This window comes from Capra hircus, chromosome 1 (genome assembly GCF_001704415.2).
Source record: "Capra hircus breed San Clemente chromosome 1, ASM170441v1, whole genome shotgun sequence".
NCBI classification, from domain to species: Eukaryota; Metazoa; Chordata; class Mammalia; order Artiodactyla; family Bovidae; genus Capra; species Capra hircus.
In genome coordinates this window covers 139,989,801-140,008,492 of record NC_030808.1, presented here as the reverse complement: position 1 = coordinate 140,008,492, position 18,692 = coordinate 139,989,801, and the positions used below count along the sequence as shown (strand labels likewise).

At 40.6% G+C, this 18,692-nt stretch overlaps 1 protein-coding gene across 1 annotated transcript in view; it reads left to right on the top strand.

Moving 5' to 3' along the window:
• DSCAM (DS cell adhesion molecule) overlaps positions 1-18,692 on the top strand; it is an 833,405-nt gene that overhangs the window by 567,249 nt on the left and 247,464 nt on the right. The window contains exon 10 of the mRNA XM_018051616.1: positions 1,723-1,842. Coding sequence (XP_017907105.1) covers positions 1,723-1,842 — 120 coding nt within the window. The remainder of the gene's footprint in view (positions 1-1,722; positions 1,843-18,692) is intronic.

The window sequence follows — 18,692 nt, the reverse complement described above, 5'->3', positions numbered from 1 at the left end:
ACCTGTGTATACTAAATTAACCAACACTCCTACAACACTTTATATCTTCCAGGCACTAAGAATTATTATAATCTTAACCCATATTATCCCCATACCAATTCTATAAAATGAATCCCCAGTTTACAGATGAGGAAATAAAAGCTAAGAAACATTTGACGACTTACACAAGATGACCCACCTAGAAGCAGCAAAGTTGGAGAGTGAACCCAGGTGTTTAGCCTTTGGCTCTGTGCTCTTAGCCGTCACCCTCTGCTGTTTCTCTGAGAAACACAGCAATGAGTTCCATCTCTAGCTACTTCCTGTCTTGATGTCAGTTCCACCTTCTTGGCTGTTTTATGGGTAAAGTAATGTTCACTATGGCTCATGCCATTGCAGTGTGCTTCTAAAATCCTAACCAACATAGACTCTAACCTTCTCCCTGGGCTTCCCAGGTGCCACTAGTGGTAAAGAATCTGCCTGCCAATGCAGGAGACACAAGAGAAGTGGGTTCCATCCATGGGTCAGAGAGATCCCCTGGAGTAGGAAATGGCAACACACTCCAGTATTCTTGACAGGGAAATCCCATGGACAGAGGAGCCTGGCAGGCTACAGTCCGTGGGACCACAGAGAGTAGGACATGACTGGAGGGACGAGGCACAAACACAGCCTTCTCCTCAGTCCATTTCTCTTGGTGGGTGGAATTCCTATATAACACATAAGCCCTCATTTCTGTCTCTAAATGAAGAACTCTGGAAATTGCAAAGCAGAGATTAACCTTATGAGGAATTGTGGAAAGAAGAGGAAGAATACCCACATTTGTTAAGTATCTAGTCAATGGTTGACATGATCCATGTCCTTTCATATAACCTTGTGACTGCCACATTAAAAATCCATCCTACGATTAGCCACTAATCTGCTGAAAAAGATTTCTGGGTTCTAATACCTTTAGATGCTACCTCTCCTAGGAAAAATCTGTTTCTTCTCTTTAAAAGAAGACTGGAGTAATCTAAAATCACAGTAACTTAACTCAAAACATTTGCTTTCTCTTGGCAGGTATGTTTTAAGCAGAGTACATGTGTATATTTTGCATAGGGATGGTGGGTTTTTTTTTTTTCAGCATCTCACAAAACTCATCAAATAAGCAGTTACTTAATCTATACATTTTTTAAAATAGGTACTCTATAAAGTCATCTTGGCACCTCGATTCAACTGGCTTCCATAATCCTCGTTTGGCACAGAAGGCATATTGGTGTCAGGAATAATGGCCCACGTGTTTTCATCAGACTTTCAGAAAAAGTTCAATACCATGTTGTGTTCTTTATTGCCTTTAGGAAGAGCCTATTAATTCTCCCTTCATCTCCTGTTAGAGGCAGAATAGATACTCGATGCTTTAAACCTTTCACACCCAAGAGTGGATCCCTGAAGATTTGCCATAACACAAATCAAAAACAGAATGTCACATTCGCTTGGTTTAGTCAAACTGCCGCACTCCAGAATCCAGTGTCCCCCAGTGCAAGTCAACTTCCATCTGCATTAGGTCACTGATATAACAAGACAAATCACCTGCACTGGGACTAGGTCCTCAGATGGTTCCTAATTGCAAATCCTGTGCTTTATTTCCCCACATATGTAAAGCGTTCTTTGTACTTTCCCGTATGTTAAAATTCTTGAATTTCTTTAAATGACACCTTTGATAAGTTGCAGTGTTGTCTGAATTACTGCTGGCATTTCTCTCTTTTTCAGTTCCTCCCAAGTTTGTGGTTCAACCACGGGACCAGGACGGGATTTATGGCAAAGCTGTCATCCTCAATTGCTCAGCTGAGGGTTACCCTGTACCCACCATCGTGTGGAAATTCTCTAAAGGTATGAAGTCACTTGGTTTGCTTCTTATCTACAAAACATATGGTATATTCTATAGCAGCGGTCCCAGTTTTTTTGGCAGGAAGAACTGGTTTCGTGGAAGACAGTTTTTCCATGGACCAGGGAAGTGGTGCTGATGGTTTGGGATGACTAACTTGTTACATTTACTGTGCATTTGATTTCTACTACTGTTCCATCAGCTCCACCTCAGGTCACCAGGACCCCTGTTTTAAAAGGCCAAAAATGAGCATTTCTTCCGAAGATGTTTCTCACAAATATATCCATCCTCACCTCCACCAAGTACGTCTATCCTTCATGTACACCCCTGGTAAACCACCTGAGTGATTTCATTTGGGCCATGAAGTGTTGTTGTATCACAGGGCCATGGAAAGACCCTGTTGGGGAGGCAGGTTATTCATGCATACTGTTTCAGCACCTGTGGAAGCTCTCTGTTGACCGCCTCTACTGGACAACAGTGATCTGCTTGGAGACCCCATACACATGGAGAAACAAATATAAACTGTCAGATTACTCATTGTTGGAAATTGCTGCTGCTGCTAAGTTGCTTCAGTCATGTCTGACTCTGTGCAACCCCATAGACGGCAGCCCGCAAGGCTCCCCTGTCCCTGGGATTCTCCAGGCAAGATCACTGGAGTGGGTTGCCATTTTCTTCTCCAGTGCATGAAAGTGAAAACTGAAAGTGAAGACGCTCAGTCATGTCCGACTCTTAGCCATCCTATGGACTGCAGCCTACCAGGCTCCTCAGTCCATGGGATTTTCCAGGTAAGAGTACTGGCGTGGGTTGTCATTGCCTTCTCCGAAATTATTTCCCCAGTATTTAGATAAGTAAAGTTAGGTGGCTTTAGAAGGTTAAAATAGAACTACAGTTTGTTTTATTTACCTAGATAACATAGATATAAAGCATCACCTGGGTATTATCTTCTTAAAAACAAACTTTCACCCCTAATCATGCTTTCTCTTCAAAGGCGCAGCATAATTTCCCCATATTAAGGTAACATTATAAACACTACAAAAATAAAAATGGGCAGTGTGGGAACTAAGGGGGGAACCATTCTAGACATGGTAAAAATCTTTTTTGTCTATTTCATCACCTTCTCCAGGAAAGTTTCCTTAACTGTTTGCTGCTGCTGCTAAGTCACTTCAGTTGTTTCTGACTCTTTTAGACCCTATGGACTGTAGCCCACCAGGCTTCTCATCCATGGTATTCTCCAGGCAAGAATACTGGAGTGGGTTGCTGTTTCCTTCTCCAGAGAATCTTCCTGGCCCAGGGATTGAACCTGATCTCCAGCATTGCAGCATTGTAGGCAGATGCTTTATCATCTGTGCCACCAGGGAAGCCCCTTTCCAGGAAGGTTTCCTTAACTATGCTTACAAATGTATTGGAAATTCCCTTTCCTTTCTCATTCACATGTCTTGATTCAGTAACTTATTTATTAAGCAGTTGAAGGCCAATATGTATCAATAAGATAAATAAGAAAACAACAACTAAATAAGTAAATAATGTCATTTTTTCCTAACAATCTAAGACTTAACATATGTAGCATGTTGCACTTTCTTATGGAAGTAACAATTGAAGAACAGCAAATGGCATTTTTGCCACATAGTCGGCTTAAATGTATTTCTTTTAGGGAGAAGGAGAAGTGGGAGGAAAGAGAGGGATAGGCACCATTTGGCTGGGGGTAGAATCAATTAAATTTGTTTAAATCCCTTAGGTTACTGCCCTGTAGCATGCCACATACATTGTCCATATGAAAAACAGTTTATCCCAGAATAAAATCCTGTTATTCAGAATATCTGCCCACATCCCTTTTTATTTGGGGCCATGCTTATAGCTGAATGTTGGATTACATGGTAACAAACAGCATATATTTGATTCAATGTAGTTTATGTAGATGTGCAGGGAGCTTACCAGGTGGCACAATGGTAAAGAATCCACCTGCCAATGCAGGAGACGCAGGAGACTCGAGTTCTTTCCCTTAGGAAGATCCCCTGGAGAAGGAAATGGCAACACATCCCACTATTCTTGCCTTGCCTGAAAAATCCCATGGACAGAGGAACCTGGTGTGCTACAGTCCATGGGGTAACAGAGAGTCAGACACGACTGAGCAACTGAGCACACAGCGCAAGATGCCACGACCACACTGGAGGCCCTTGGTCTGAAATGGACCAGGACACGCTAGAAGGCATCAGGGCAGTGTACACACTGCCCAGCAGGATGAGGCTGTGTGTGTCTTGCACCCTTGCCAGCTCGACAATATCCTTTTCTCCCTAAACTTTACTTTGTGATGGGTGAATGTTTTAATTTACAAATGTACATTACTAATGATGTTTGCAACATTTTATGCTTTGTTTACAGATCATTTCTGTTTCCCCTTTGGGGAATTTCTTATTCATGTTACTTGCATACTTATCTCCATATCTCATTTATTTATAAGAAGGTTTTTCATAGATTAAATAACCCTGTGTCAGTTATGAGTGTTACAGACGTCATATGCCTTCCCATCACAGGTGTGCAAATTAAATTATAAAAGCCTTATCTTTGAACTTCATATACAATTTAAAATCATTGAAGAAAAATCAACAATTGCAGCAAACAATTTTTTTTAAGTTAAAACCCCCCTTTAAATACATCAACCAAAGATAATCAAAGATAAATACTATAAATGCTTTTATTTAGTTTTTCAGACCTGTCCCCTGGCAAATATACATATATAGATCTGTAGATAAACATATAATTTGGGGTCTTTAAAAAATTGCAAGCATATTCTTCTTCCTGACCCGTAATCTTTCTTCAGTTCACAATAGGCAATGAATGTCTTTCCAGGGCAGCAAATATGGGTTCAAATGTGACTTTTTAATGTCTCTGTCGAGTTTACAGTCATACATCAATAAGTACATCTAAGTTCTCTTGCCTTTATTAGGACTAAATTCAGTGACTTAATGCCACATGGGTTTACTCCTTTCTCCAGCGAATCTTCCCGACCAAGGCATCGAACCGGGGTCTCCTGCATCACAGGCAGATTCTGAGCCACCAGGAGAGCTGTATCATAAGAGGAGCCGGGTACAGCTAGGTCAGGAGTAGTTTTTCTCCCGTCAGTCATCAGGGACCCACGCTGTTAACATTTGTCTCTTCTGCCGTTCTTCCAAAGCATTGGCCACCATTAAGCAATGGCCGTTGAGGTCTGGTGGCCACTTCCACATTTCCATGGAGAAGCAAGAGTACAGACAGAGGGCTGTCACAGCCACCTGAGTCAGTTCCCTCTAAGGACCTCTCCAGAATGTGTCATAAATTGCTTCTGCTCACATCTCACTGGTCTGTTTGCCCCTCACCAGTGGGTGTCTGCAGGCTGTGTTACAACTACATACGGCCATCGTGACTGCAACCCTAGCTATTTCACTAAGTAAGAAGTGAAGGTAGAGGCTTGGCAACCAGGTGTGTCCAACACTACTGTTGGATATTTTGTTTGTTTTTTCCAGTTGTTCACTATTATTAAAATGTCACAGTGACTTCCATCTCATTGATCTCTGTATATGTGTTTATTTTTTTCTCTGTGGATAAACTTCTATAAGTAGAATTACTGGTTCAAAGAGTAAGTAATTTCTATAGATTTCCATACATATTGGCCACTGGTCATCATTTTGTTCATTTATACTCCTTCCTGCAGTTTATAGTACTGCCTGTTTCTTATGATGAAAATATTGCTACATATTATTATGCTTTTTTTAAAATATTTTCAATATAATGGGGAAGTTGTATATTATTATTATATTTATGCAAATGATAAAGATGTATCTTAAGAAAAATTTAGTCTTGCTTATGGAATGTGTTTCCCATAATCAAATAGTCACTAAGATCATAAGTGCAGTTCCCCTATATGTGACCAACAAAAAAAAAAGAAATGAAAAAAAAAAAAAAATCCAAGGTGTTTCTCTGAGAATTTCAACAGTTTAATCCTGAGGCTGCAGAATTCCAGTGTAAATTGCAGTGGTTTAAGGGCAGCTATCACAGAAATGAAACAGTCTTTGCTGAAAAATAATGTTATTACATTTTTGACCTTGGGTCTGGATACACAAGATCTAAGATATTCACTTCTGTCTCCCAATTTTTTTTATTTTTTATTTTATATGAACAAACAAAACCTCTTGTCTAAAGGAGACTTAGGGGGGCGGAAATCACGGTTTAATACTGTGGTGGGCCTCACCTGTGTGTCCAGAAATCCGTAGCTAAGCAAATGTATGTCATTTATTGTGGAGGAAATGGGTTTCAGTTGCTGTCCTGGGGACTGGGACATCCTCTTTTTAGCTCCTGAGGGGTGAAGAGGGGCTGCTGATGCAAGAGATAACTGATACTCCCGCCCGTGGGCTGCCTGGACATCTTTGCTCTGTAGTGTTAGTCACTCGGTCATATCCGACTCTTTGAGACTTCAAGGACCACAGCCTGCCAGGTTCCTCTGTCCATGGGATTCTCCAGCAAGAATAATGGAGTGGGTAGCCATGCCCTTCTCCAGGGGATCTTCTTGACCCAGGGATTAAATCCACGTCTCCTGTATTGCAGGCGGATTCTTTACTGTCCAAGCTCTCTGGCTGCCCACAAATAGGGTTGTGCTGACCTCCAGGGAAGCTTGGATTGTAGCAGGTTCCAAGGACAAGAGTCAGAACACATCTGGTGTAGGGGGTGAGAGAGCTGTCGGGAGTAATTTACATTAAAAATAGGGTTATCAGAGAAGGCCCCATAGGAAGGTAATGTTTGAGCAGAAACTTAGAAGAAACTGCAGACAAACCACGTGCACATCTGCAGGGGGAGCTCTGAAGGTCAAGGGACCAAAACCAACAACAGAAATGGGTTTGTACCTGGAATGTTCCAGAAGAATCAAGTAGGATACTGAAGCTGGGTCCTGTTGCTCACTGTGGGATGAGTGCAAAGAGGTTCTGGAGATTGCAGCAGGTCAGATGGGTGGTTTCAAAAGTGTGGTTTCACCTGGGGGCAGTGGGATCAGCATCATCATGACAGCAGCGCTCTCCTTTCTTCCACCACCTTGTGGACTCCAGAGCTATTGGAGTAATTAGGAGATGCTGTGTGCTCTGCCTAGTATTTTCAAAGGACCCCACTGGGTCTGCTGTCATGTGGCACGGATGAGCTGTCAAGGAGGGACAGGTAGTTGATTTCTGAATTGATCTGGCTGGTGGACCAGATGTCAGAGAGAAAGGGAGTCGAACAGGATGGCTGGGTCTTTAAAAGTTGCGGAGGTGCCACTTCCTGAGACAGAGAATTGCCTGGGATCAATACTAGGAGTTCAATCCTCACTCTCAGGAGAGATGACCCAATTCCCAGTAGTATTAATATAAGCAATGATTCATTTTCCAAGTATGCTAATTATTTTAATCGATGAATACTTTCTCCAGGTCAGGTCTCATTCCTTCCACGTTCTGCTCAGCCACTGCATGCCCCACTCTGGCATCACCTAAGTTCTATGTGAAATCGAGCCCCTGTTCGTCGTTGGTCCATTAGCTATACACAGTTTTTCCAATGAGGAATATTCCAAGTTCTTTCTTCATAATGGCTTGCGTCTCACCTTTTCACACATAAAGTGAGTTTAGCTGGTGGGAGGTGGGAGCTTGTATTATTTCCTGAAAGGGAACAGAAGTTGCCTGATTTCCCCTAAGAAAGGACTTTTGAAGTCCAGGGCTTCCCTTATAGCTCAGTTGGTAAAGAATCTGACTGCAATGCAGGAGACCCAGGTTCGATTCCTGGGTTGGGAAGATTCCCTGGAGAAGGAAATGACAACCCACTCCAGTATTCTTGCCTGGAGAATCCCGTGGATGGAGGAGCCTGGTGGGCTACAGTCCATAGAGTTGCAAAGAGATGGACATGACTGAAGCGACTAAGCACACAAATGTATAGTCTGTGCCCTGATGTTATCCATGTGGGGCCATAATCCCCCAGATGGGGCATGCCTGTTAAATATGTAGATTCAAATTGTCTTTTATGTAAGAAAATTCATCTTGAATCATGTCTGTAATTATTTGTTTTCCTTTATGCTTTGCATGTGTGTGTGTGTGTGTGTGTGTGTGTGTGTGTGTGTGTGTGTAACTTCAGAATTTATTTCAAGTTACAGAAAGTATACCAACTAAGATAATGGAATGAACAGATTTCACTCTCAGAGAAGATGATGAGAGTTACCTGACACCCATTTGAGTTGTTTAAGGATTAGTTAGGGTGCAGAAGTCATCTTTTTTGCAACATTTCAACAAAGTTATGGAATTATTTTCCAGATTTGTTGCCAGGTGTTTTTGGAAACCTTTTATGGTGTTTAGTAGATTTCTGTCCTTGGTCCTTTGAGATCAGGAAGTCCTGTCTGTTTAGGAGGCAGCATAGCAACCCGGGTCTCCACTATGATGTCACTGGATCCCTTCCACCTGTCGTTCAGAGGCTGTCCCTTTCTCTCTGATTCTTTTTTTTTTTTTTACTTTATTTTACTTTACAATACTATATTGGTTTTGCCATACACTTACATGAATCTGCCACAGGTGTACATGAGGTTTATTTTAACTTATTGGGCTTCCCATTTTGGGCTTCCCTTGTGGCTTAACTGCTAAGAAATCCACCTGCAATGCAGGAGACCTGGGTTTGATCCCTGGGTTGGGAAGATCCCCTGGAGGAGGGAAGGCTCCCCACTCCAGTATTCTGGCCGGGAGAATTCCATGGTCACACAACTGAGTGACTTTCACTTCACTTCATTCCCATTTTATTTGCTTAATATTTTTTTCATGTCTATTCTCTTGTCTTTCCCCCCACAAAATCTGTTCTCCTCTGTGCTGTCTCCAAATTTGCCTGTATTTTTGTGATTTTACTTTTTCCTTTCTTTCTCCAGTTCTGCTAGCTCATTTCCTTCTCTCTTGGGCTCCTGCTTCACAGACAAGTAGCTATTGTATTCACAGATTTCATCTCTATCATGGCATTTTTCTGAGGAGATTTCTTTGCCTAATTTCTCTTTCTGTTTTATTCTTTCATCTTCCTCATAGTGTCTTTGCCAGATGCTAGCTTTCTAGCATCAATTGTGAAATGATTGCAATTGTACAGTAGCTTGAGCATTCTTTGGCAATGCCTTTCTTCACGACTGCAATGAACACTGACCTTTTCCAGTTCTGTGGCCATTTCTGAGTTTTCCAAACTTACTTTTTTTTTTTTTTTTTACTGTGTTGGGTTTTTTTTTTTATATATAGACTGGTGATTCGATTCTTGCATGATAGTATACATGTTACAATGCCATTCTCCCAAATCATCCCACCCTCTCCCTCTCCCTCTGAGTCCAAAAGTCTGTTATACACATCTGTGTCTTTTTTGCTGTCTTGCATACAGGGTCGTCATTGCCATCTTTCCAAATTCCATATATATGTGTTAGTATACTGTATTGGTGTTTTTCTTTCTGGCTTACTTCACTCTGTATAATCGACTCCAGTTTCATCCATCTCATCAGAACTGATTCAAATGTATTCTTTTTAACGGCTGAGTAATACTCCATTGTGTATATGTACCACAGCTTTCTTATCCATTCATCTGCTGATGGACATCTAGGTTGTTCCCATGTCCTGGCTATTATAAACAGTGCTGCGATGAACATTGGGGTACATGTGTCTCTTTCAATTCTGGTTTCCTCGGTGTGTATCCCCAGCAGTGGGATTGCTGGGTCATAAGGTAGTTTTATTTGCAATTTTTTAAGGAATCTCCACACTGTTCTCCATAGTGGCTGTACTAGTTTGCATTCCCACCAACAGTGTAGGAGGGTTCCCTTTTCTCCACACCCTCTCCAGCATTTATTGCTTGCAGATTTTTGGATCACAGACATTCTGACTGGTGTGAAGTGGTACCTCAATGTGGTTTTGATTTGCATTTCTCTAATAATGAGTGATGTTGAGCATCTTTTCATGTGTTTGTTAGCCATCCGTATGTCTTCTTTGGAGAAATGTCTATTTAGTTCTTTGGCCCATTTTTTGACTGGGTCGTTTATTTTTCTGGAATTGAGCTGCATAAGTTGCTTGTATATTTTTGAGATTAGTTGTTTGTCAGTTGCTTCATTTGCTATTATTTTCTCCCATTCAGAAGGCTGTCTTTTCACCTTGCTTATATTTTCCTTTGTTGTGCAGAAGCTTTTAATTTTAATTAAATCCCATTTGTTTATTTTTGCTTTTATTTCCAGTATTCTGGGAGGTGGATCATAGAGGATCCTGCTGTGATTTATGTCGGAGAGTGTTTTGCCTATATTCTCCTCTAGGAGTTTTATAGTTTCTGATCTTACATTTAGATCTTTAATCCATTTTGAGTTTATTTTTGTGTGCAGTGTTAGAAAGTGATCTAGTTTCATTCTTTTACAAGTGGTTGACCAGTTTTCCCAGCACCACTTGTTAAAGAGATTGTCTTTACTCCATTGTATATTCTTGCCTCCTTTGTCAAAGATAAGGTGTCCATATGTGTGTGGATTTATCTCTGGGCTTTGTGTTTTGTTCCATTGATCTATATTTCTGTCTTTGTGCCAGTACCATACTGTCTTGATGACTGTGGCTTTGTAGTAGAGCCTGAAGTCAGGCAAGTTGATTCCTCCAGTTCCATTCTTCTTTCTCAAGATTGCTTTGGCTATTTGAGGTGTTTTGTATTCCATACAAATCTTGAAATTATTTGTTCTAGTTCTGTGAAAAATGTGGCTGGTAGCTTGATAGGGATTGCATTGAATTTGTAAATTGCTTTGGGTAGTATGCTCATTTACACTATATTGATTCTTCCGATCCATGAACATGGTATATTTCTCCATCTATTAGTGTCCTCTTTGATTTCTTTCATCAGTGTTTTATAGTTTTCTATATATAGGTCTTTAGTTTCTTTAGGTAGATATATTCCTAAGTATCTTATTCTTTTCATTGCAATGGTAAATGGAATTGTTTCCTTAATTTCTTTTTCTACTTTCTCATTATTAGTGTATAGGAATGCAAGGAATTTCTGTGTGTTGATTTTATATCCTGCAACTTTACTATATTCACTGATGAGCTCTAGTAATTTTCTGGTGGAGTCTTTGGGGTTTTCTATGTAGAGGATCATGTCATCTGCAAACAGTGAAAGTTTTACTTCTTCTTTTCCAATTTGGATTCCTTTTATTTCTTTTTCTGCTCTGATTGCTGTGGCCAAAACTTCCAGAACTGTGTTGAATAGTAGCGGTGAAAGTGGACACCCTTGTCTTGTTCCTGACTTTAGGGGAAATGCTTTCAATTTTTCACCATTGAGGATAATGTTTGCTGTGGGTTTATCATATATAGCTTTTATTATGTTGAGGTATGTTCCTTCTATTCCTGCTTTCTGGAGAGTTTTTATCATAAATGGATGTTGAATTTTGTCAAAGGCCTTCTCTGCATCTATTGAGATAATCATATGGTTTTTATTTTTCAATTTGTTAATGTGGTGAATTACATTGATTGATTTGCAGTTATTGAAGAATCCTTGCATCCCTGGGATAAAGCCCACTTGGTCATGGTGTATGATCTTTTTAATGTGTTGTTGTATTCTGATTGCTAGAATTTTGTTGAGGATTTTTGCATCTATGTTCATCAGTGATATTGGCCTGTAGTTTTCTTTTTTTGTGACATCTTTGTCAGGTTTTGGTATTAGGGTGATGGTGGCCTCATAGAATGAGTTTGGAAGTTTACCTTCCTCTGCAATTTTCTGGACAAGTTTGAGTAGGATAGGTGTTAGCTCTTCTCAAAATTTTTGGTAGAATTCAGCTATGAAGCCATCTGGACCTGGGCTTTTGTTTGCTGGAAGATTTCTGATTACAGTTTCAATTTCCATGCTTGTGATGGGTCTGTTAAGATTTTCTTTTTTTTTAAATATTTTTAGTTTTTTATTTTTTAAATTTTAAAATCTTTAATTCTTACATGCATTCCCAAACATGAACCCCCCTCCCACCTCCCTCCCCATAACATCTCTCTGGGTCATCCCCATGCACCAGCCCCAAGCATGCTGTATCCTGCGTCAGACATAGACTGGCGATTCAATTCTTACATGATAGTATACATGTTAGAATGCCATTCTCCCAAATCATCCCACCCTCTCCCTCTCCCTCTGAGTCCAAAAGTCCGTTATACACATCTGTGTCTTTTTTCCTGTCTTGCATACAGGGTCGTCATTGCCATCTTCCTAAATTCCATATATATGTGTTAGTATACTGTATTGGTGTTTTTCTTTCTGGCTTACTTCACTCTGTATAATCGGCTCCAGTTTCATCCATCTCATCAGAACTGATTCAAATGAACTCTTTTTAACGGCTGAGTAATACTCCGTTGTGTACTTCCTGGTTCAGTTTTGGAAAGTTGTACTTTTCTAAGAATTTGTCCATTTCTTCCATGTTGTCCATTTTATTGGCATATAACTGCTGATAGTAGTCTCTTATGATCCTTTGTATTTCTATGTTGTCTGTTGTGATCTCTCCATTTTCATTTCTAATTTTATTGATTTGATTTTTCTCTCTTTGCTTCTTGATGAGTCTGGCTAATGGTTTGTCAATTTTATTTATCCTTTCAAAGAACCAGCTTTTGGCTTTGTTGATTTTTGCTATGGTCTCTTTTGTTTCTTTTGCATTTATTTCTGCCCTAATTTTTAAGATTTCTTTCCTTCTACTAACTCTGGGGTTCTCCAATTCTTCCTTTTCTAGTTGCTTTAGTTGTAGAGTTAGGTTATTTATTTGACTTTTTTCTTGTTTCTTGAGGTATGCCTGTATTGCTATGAACTTTCCTCTTAGCACTGCTTTTATAGCGTCCCACAGGTTTTGAGTTGTTGTGTTTTCATTTTCATTAGTTTCTATGCATATTTTGATTTCTTTTTTGATTTCTTCTGTGATTTGTTGGTTATTCAGAAGTGTGTTGTTCAGCCTCCATATGTTGGAATTTTTAATAGTTTTTCTCCTGTAATTGAGATCTAATCTTAATGCATTATGGTCAGAAAAGTTGCTTGGAATGATTTCGATTTTTTTGAATTTATCAAGTTTAGATTTATGGCCCAGGATGTGATCTATCCTGGAGAAGGTTCCATGAGCACTTGAGAAAAAGGTGAAATTCATTGTTTGGTGGTGAAATGTCCTATAGATATCAATTAGGTCTAACTGGTCTAATGTATCATTTAAAGTTTGCATTTCTTTGTTAATTTTCTGTTTAGTTGATCTGTCCATAGGTGTGAGTGGGGTATTAAAGTCTCCCACTATTATTGTGTTATTGTTGATTTCCCCTTTCATACTTGTTAGCATTTGTCTTACATATTGCGGTGCTCCTATATTGGGTGCATATATATTTATAATTGTTATATCTTCTTCTTGGATTGACCCTTTGATCATTATGTAGTGGCCTTCTTTGTCTCTTTTCACAGCCTTTGTTTTAAAGTCTATTTTATTGGATATGAGTATTGCCGCTCCTGCTTTCTTTTGGTCTCTATTTGCATGGTATATCTTTTTCCAGCCCTTCACTTTCAGTCTGTATGTGCCCCTTGTTTTGAGGTGGGTCTCTTGTAAGCAGCATATAGAGGGGTCTTGTTTTTGTATCCATTCAGCCAGTCTTTGCCTTTTGGTTGGGGCATTCAACCCATTTACGTTTAAGGTAATTTTTGATAAGTATGATCCTGTTACCATTTACTTTATTGTTTTGGGTTCGGGTTTATACACCCTTTTTGTGTTTCCTATCTAGAGAATATCCTTTAGAATTTGTTGGAGAGCTGGTTTGGTGGTGATGAATTCTCTCAGCTTTTGCTTGTCTGTAAAGCTTTTGATTTCTCCTTCGTATTTGAATAAGATCCTTGCTGGGTACAGTAATCTGGGCTGTAGGTTATTTTCTTTCATCACTTTAAGTATGTCTTGCCATTCCCTCCTGGCCTGAAGAGTTTCTATTGAAAGATCAGCTGTTATCCTTATGGGAATCCCCTTGTGTGTTATTTGTTGTTTTTCCCTTGCTGCTTTTAATATTTGTTCTTTGTGTTTGATCTTTGTTAATTTGATTAATACATGTCTTGGCGTGTTTCGCCTTGGGTTGATCCTATTTGGAACTCTCTGTGTTTCTTGGACTTGGGTGATTATTTCCTTCCCCATTTTAGGGAAGTTTTCAACTATTATCTCCTCAAGGATTTTCTCATGGTCTTTCTTTTTGTCTTCTTCTTCTGGGACTCCTATAATTCAAATGTTGGAGCATTTCATATCGTCCTGGAGGTCTCTGAGATTGTCCTCATTTCTTTTAATTCGTTTTTCTTGTTTCCTCTCTGATTCATTTATTTCTACCATTCTATCTTCTATTTCACTAATCCTATCTTCTGCCTCCGTTATTCTGCTATTTGTTGCCTCCAGAGTGTTTCTGATCTCATTTATTGCGTTATTCATTATATATTGACTCTTTTTTATTTCTTCTAGGTCCTTGTTAAACCTTTCTTGCATCTTCTCAATCCTTGTCTCTAGGCTATTTTTGTTGTCAATTTTGTACATTTAAAAACCCAAACTTCACTACCCAATTTTACCTGAAAGTGAGATTACTGGCTTGACCACTCTCTCCTCCTTTGGACTCTCCTTTTTCTCCACCAGGTGGTCTCTGTCTCTTTTCTCCCCCATCTCTTCTCTATCCAACTCTGTGAATCTCTGTGTGTTCCAGATGGTGGAGAACACCTAAGGAACTGGTTACTGGCAGGATTTGTCTCTCTCCTTCTCATTCCTCTCTCTTATCCTCCTGGCCACCTCTGTCTACTTCCTCCCTCTCCTCTTCCCTGTATAAATCCATAAATACCTCTGAGTGGTCCAGACTATGGAACGCACATAAGGAAGTGACTACTGGCTAGCTTGCTCTCTCCTCTTTTGATCTCACCGCATCTCATTCCAGTCACCTCTAACTACCCCCTCCCTCTTCTCTTCTCCTTGTAACTCAGTGAACCTCTCTGAGTGTCCCTCAATGTGGAGAAACTTTTCATCTTTAACCTAGATGTTTTATCATCAGTGCTGTATAGATGGAGAAGTCTAGAGGCTACTGTAAAAATAAAACTGAAAACCAGAAGCAGGAGGCTTAAGTCCAAAGCCTGAAAACATTAGAGAACTCCTGAATTCAGGGAACATTAAGCAATAGGAGCTCATCAAATGCCTCCATACCTACACTGAAACCAAGCTCCACCCAAGGACCAACAAGTTCCAGAACAAGACATACCATGCAAATTCTCCAGCAACACAGGAAGACACCCCTGAGCTTCAATATACAGGCAGCTCAAAGTTACTCCAAAACCTTTGACATCTCATAACCCATTACTGGTCACTCCAATGCACTCCAGAGAGAAGAAACCCAGCTCCACCCACCAGAACTCCAACACAAGCCTCCCTAACCAGGAAACCTAGACAAGCCACTGATACAACCCCACCCACAGTGAGGAAGCTCCATAATAAAGAGAACTCCACAAATTACAAGAATATAAAAAGGCCAACCCAAACGCAGCAATATAATCAAGATGAAGAGACAGTGGAATACTCAGCAGGTAAAGGAACAGGAGAAATGCCCACCAAACCAAACAAAAGAGGAAGAGGTAGGGAATCTACCTGAGAAAGAATTCCGAATATTGATAGTGAAAATGATCCAAAATCTTGAAATCAAAATGGAATCACAGATAAATAGCCAAACTTACTTTCACAACATTATCTTTTAGGATTTTAAGTAGCTCAGCTGGAATTCCACCACCCTCACTAGCTTTGTTTGTAGTAATATTTCCTAAGGCCCACTTGACTTCACACTCCAGGCAGTCTGGCTCTAGGTAAGTGACCACACCATCATGGTTATGTGAGTGATTCAGACTTTTTCTATTTAGATCTTCTGTATTCTTGCCAACTCTTCTTAATCTCCTCTGCTTCTGTTAGGTCCTTGCTGTTTCTGTCCTTTATTGTGCCCATCTGTGCATGGAATGTTCCCTTGGTATCTCAGATCCTCTTGAAGAAACCTCTGTTGTCATCATTATCATCATTGTTGTCATTGCTTCAGCTCACACGGTGAGCCAATTGTCCTAAAATCGTTTATTAAATAGCCCACCTTTTATCACTACCTTGAATTCCTTTATAGTCTATGGAAAAAATATGTCTGCTGAAGTCTGTTTTTCCTTCCCTGCTTCCACTGTTGGTCTGGCATCAGAACCATGCATACTAGATGTCTGTCACTTCCTACTACATGTTAATATCTCATATAAGACTCCTCCCCTCACTAATTTTCTTTTATCAAAAATGTCCTAGATTTATCATATGGATTTGTATATGCATGTTTCTTCTAGTTGAATGTTAGGCTAATTTTATCTAGTTTAAAAAAATATTCTGAAAAATCTGGGCGAATGTAAGCAATTTAAAAGTTAGCATGGAGACTTTCAAGATCATTAAACTATTGAAACTTCCCAGACCATATCATGGATAGTCTTTGCATTTATTTAAATCTTTTTATGTCCATTATTATTTTATTGCTCTCTTACTATGGTGTGTGGCAGTGAGTATTTATAAGCTTCTGCTTACTGTTCACTTTGATCCTCTTTGGTTTTCTGGGTGGAACAGAATTACATCTACAGCCATTGCTTCCTGACTCTCTGCAACTGCCCTTGTCTTTTTTCTCTAAGCAAGGGAAAAGCGGTCCTTAATTTGGGGGAATTCCTATTTTCCTCCACTCTCTAGCACATACAGAGGCTACAACGCGATGGAATGCCCCCTCTTTCCTGCCTGTTTCTCTTGTTCCCTCCCTGTGTCCTTCCTTAGCTGTAGCATATCTGTTGTTCAGTCACTAAGTCATGTCCGACTCTGTGACCTCATGGACTGCAGCATGCCAGGCTTCACTGTCCTTCACTATCTCCTAGAGTTTGCTCAAACTCATGTCTATTGAGTCAGTGATGCCATCCAACCATCTCATCCCCTGTCACCCCCTTCTCCTCCTGCCCTAAGTCTTTCCCAGTATCAGGGTCTTTTCCAATGAGTCAGCTCTTCACATCAGGTGGCCAAAGTATTGGAGCTTCAGCATCAGCCCTTCCAGTTTCCTTAAGGATTGTCTTGTTTGATCTCCTTGCTGTCCAAGGAACTTTCAAGAGTCTTCTCTAGAACCACAATTTGAAAACATCAATTCTTTGGCACTCAGCCTTCTTTATGGTCCAACTCTCCCATTCGTACATGACTACTGGAAAACCCATAACTCTGACTATACAGACCTTTGTCAACAAAGTGATGTCTCTGCTTTTTAATATGCTATCTAGGGTTGTCATAGCTTTTCTTCCAGGGAACATGAGACCAAAGTTTCCTCGACTCCAATTTTCCCTGGAGACACCTAAGAACCCACTGCTATTTGGTGCACGATAATCTTGCTTTTGCTCAGGCATCTCCCTCTGTCCCCAAATGCTGTTGGAGGTTGCTCTTCTCTACTCACATGGTGCATTCTACCATGTGAATAAGGGACATCTTGGCTGTCCCATACCTTCAGGTCCCAGAATTGTCCTCTTCTGCTTGGTATCAACCCACCTGCCAAAACCCTCCCATCTGGCCTCAGACTCTTTTATTTTCTCTTTATTTTTGGAAATGTAAAAGCACACCTTTATTATCTCATGGTTTCTGTGAGTTAAGAGTCTGGGCACATCTTAGCTGGGTGCACTGTTTTGCAATCTGTCACAGAGTTACCATTGTTGGCCAGAGCTGTGTCTCATCTGAAGGTTCAACTGGGGGAGGATCTACTTGCAGGTTCAGATAGTGGTCAGCAGAAACTATAGACTCTTCATCAGGGCCCACAGGGACTTGAATCTTTTGTTTAGAAATCCACAGGAAAAACATCTGACACTGGCAACAGTTCTCTGGATATTTCTATGCAGTGTGTTCAATTACTTGAAAGTGAAAGTGTTAGTCATTCAGTCATGTCTGACATTTTGCAACCCCATGGACTGTAGCCTGCCAGGCTCCTCTGTCCATGGAATTCTCCAGGCAAGAATACTGGGGTGGGTAAGCCATTACCTTCTCCAGGGGATCTTTCCAACCCAGGGATGGAAACTGGGTCTCTCACATTGCAGGCAGACTCTAACATCTGAGCCACAAGTGAGGCTTACTGAGAAAACATATGTACTCAATACACTTGGTTAGACTACTCAGGTGAGCACTCTGGAGCCTCCTCCTACCCCAGGGCTTGCTCTGGAATGTCGCATCTTGCTCTTGCTCACACCTTCTCTCCCAAGGTCAAGGTGACATCAGGGGACCCTCCACAGTCCCCAAGGCCTCTGTCTCCAATGCCATGAAGAACCGGTAACATGAGACAAACTCAAGTTCTCAAGCATCTTGATTTTAGGACATGTTTGCTAGCAATGCATGTTCCAGACTTCCCTGATGAGTTGACCAAGGCCACCCCTTCCTCAGCAGTGGAGAGATCTAACCCCTCACCCCAGAGATCCCCTGCTTTCCATTCAAAATATATGTCTTGATGGGGGCAAATAATGAAGAGACCCCCTCACCCCAAAAAACTCCCTTAAACAAGATGTTCCTCATTTCCCTTTTAGGAAAGCAGGAAATTTCCTACTGGAATAACTCAGTGTGGGGGTAGGTTCTTATAGCCCAGCCAGGATTGTCCTCAGTTCTCTGGTTCCCAAAATTTCCTTCCAAACTCTGGTCCTTTAATCCTGTTCACTGTACCCTTGGAGGTTTGACTCTGCTCCTGACCTCGGGCTTGAGCCTCCTTCTTATTTTAGCCTCCAAGCATTTAGCTTCATTTCTTTACTCCCATGGCCATGTACACTGTGTCTTGAATGCCAGTTCACAGCCTTTGCTCAGAACAAGTGTCAC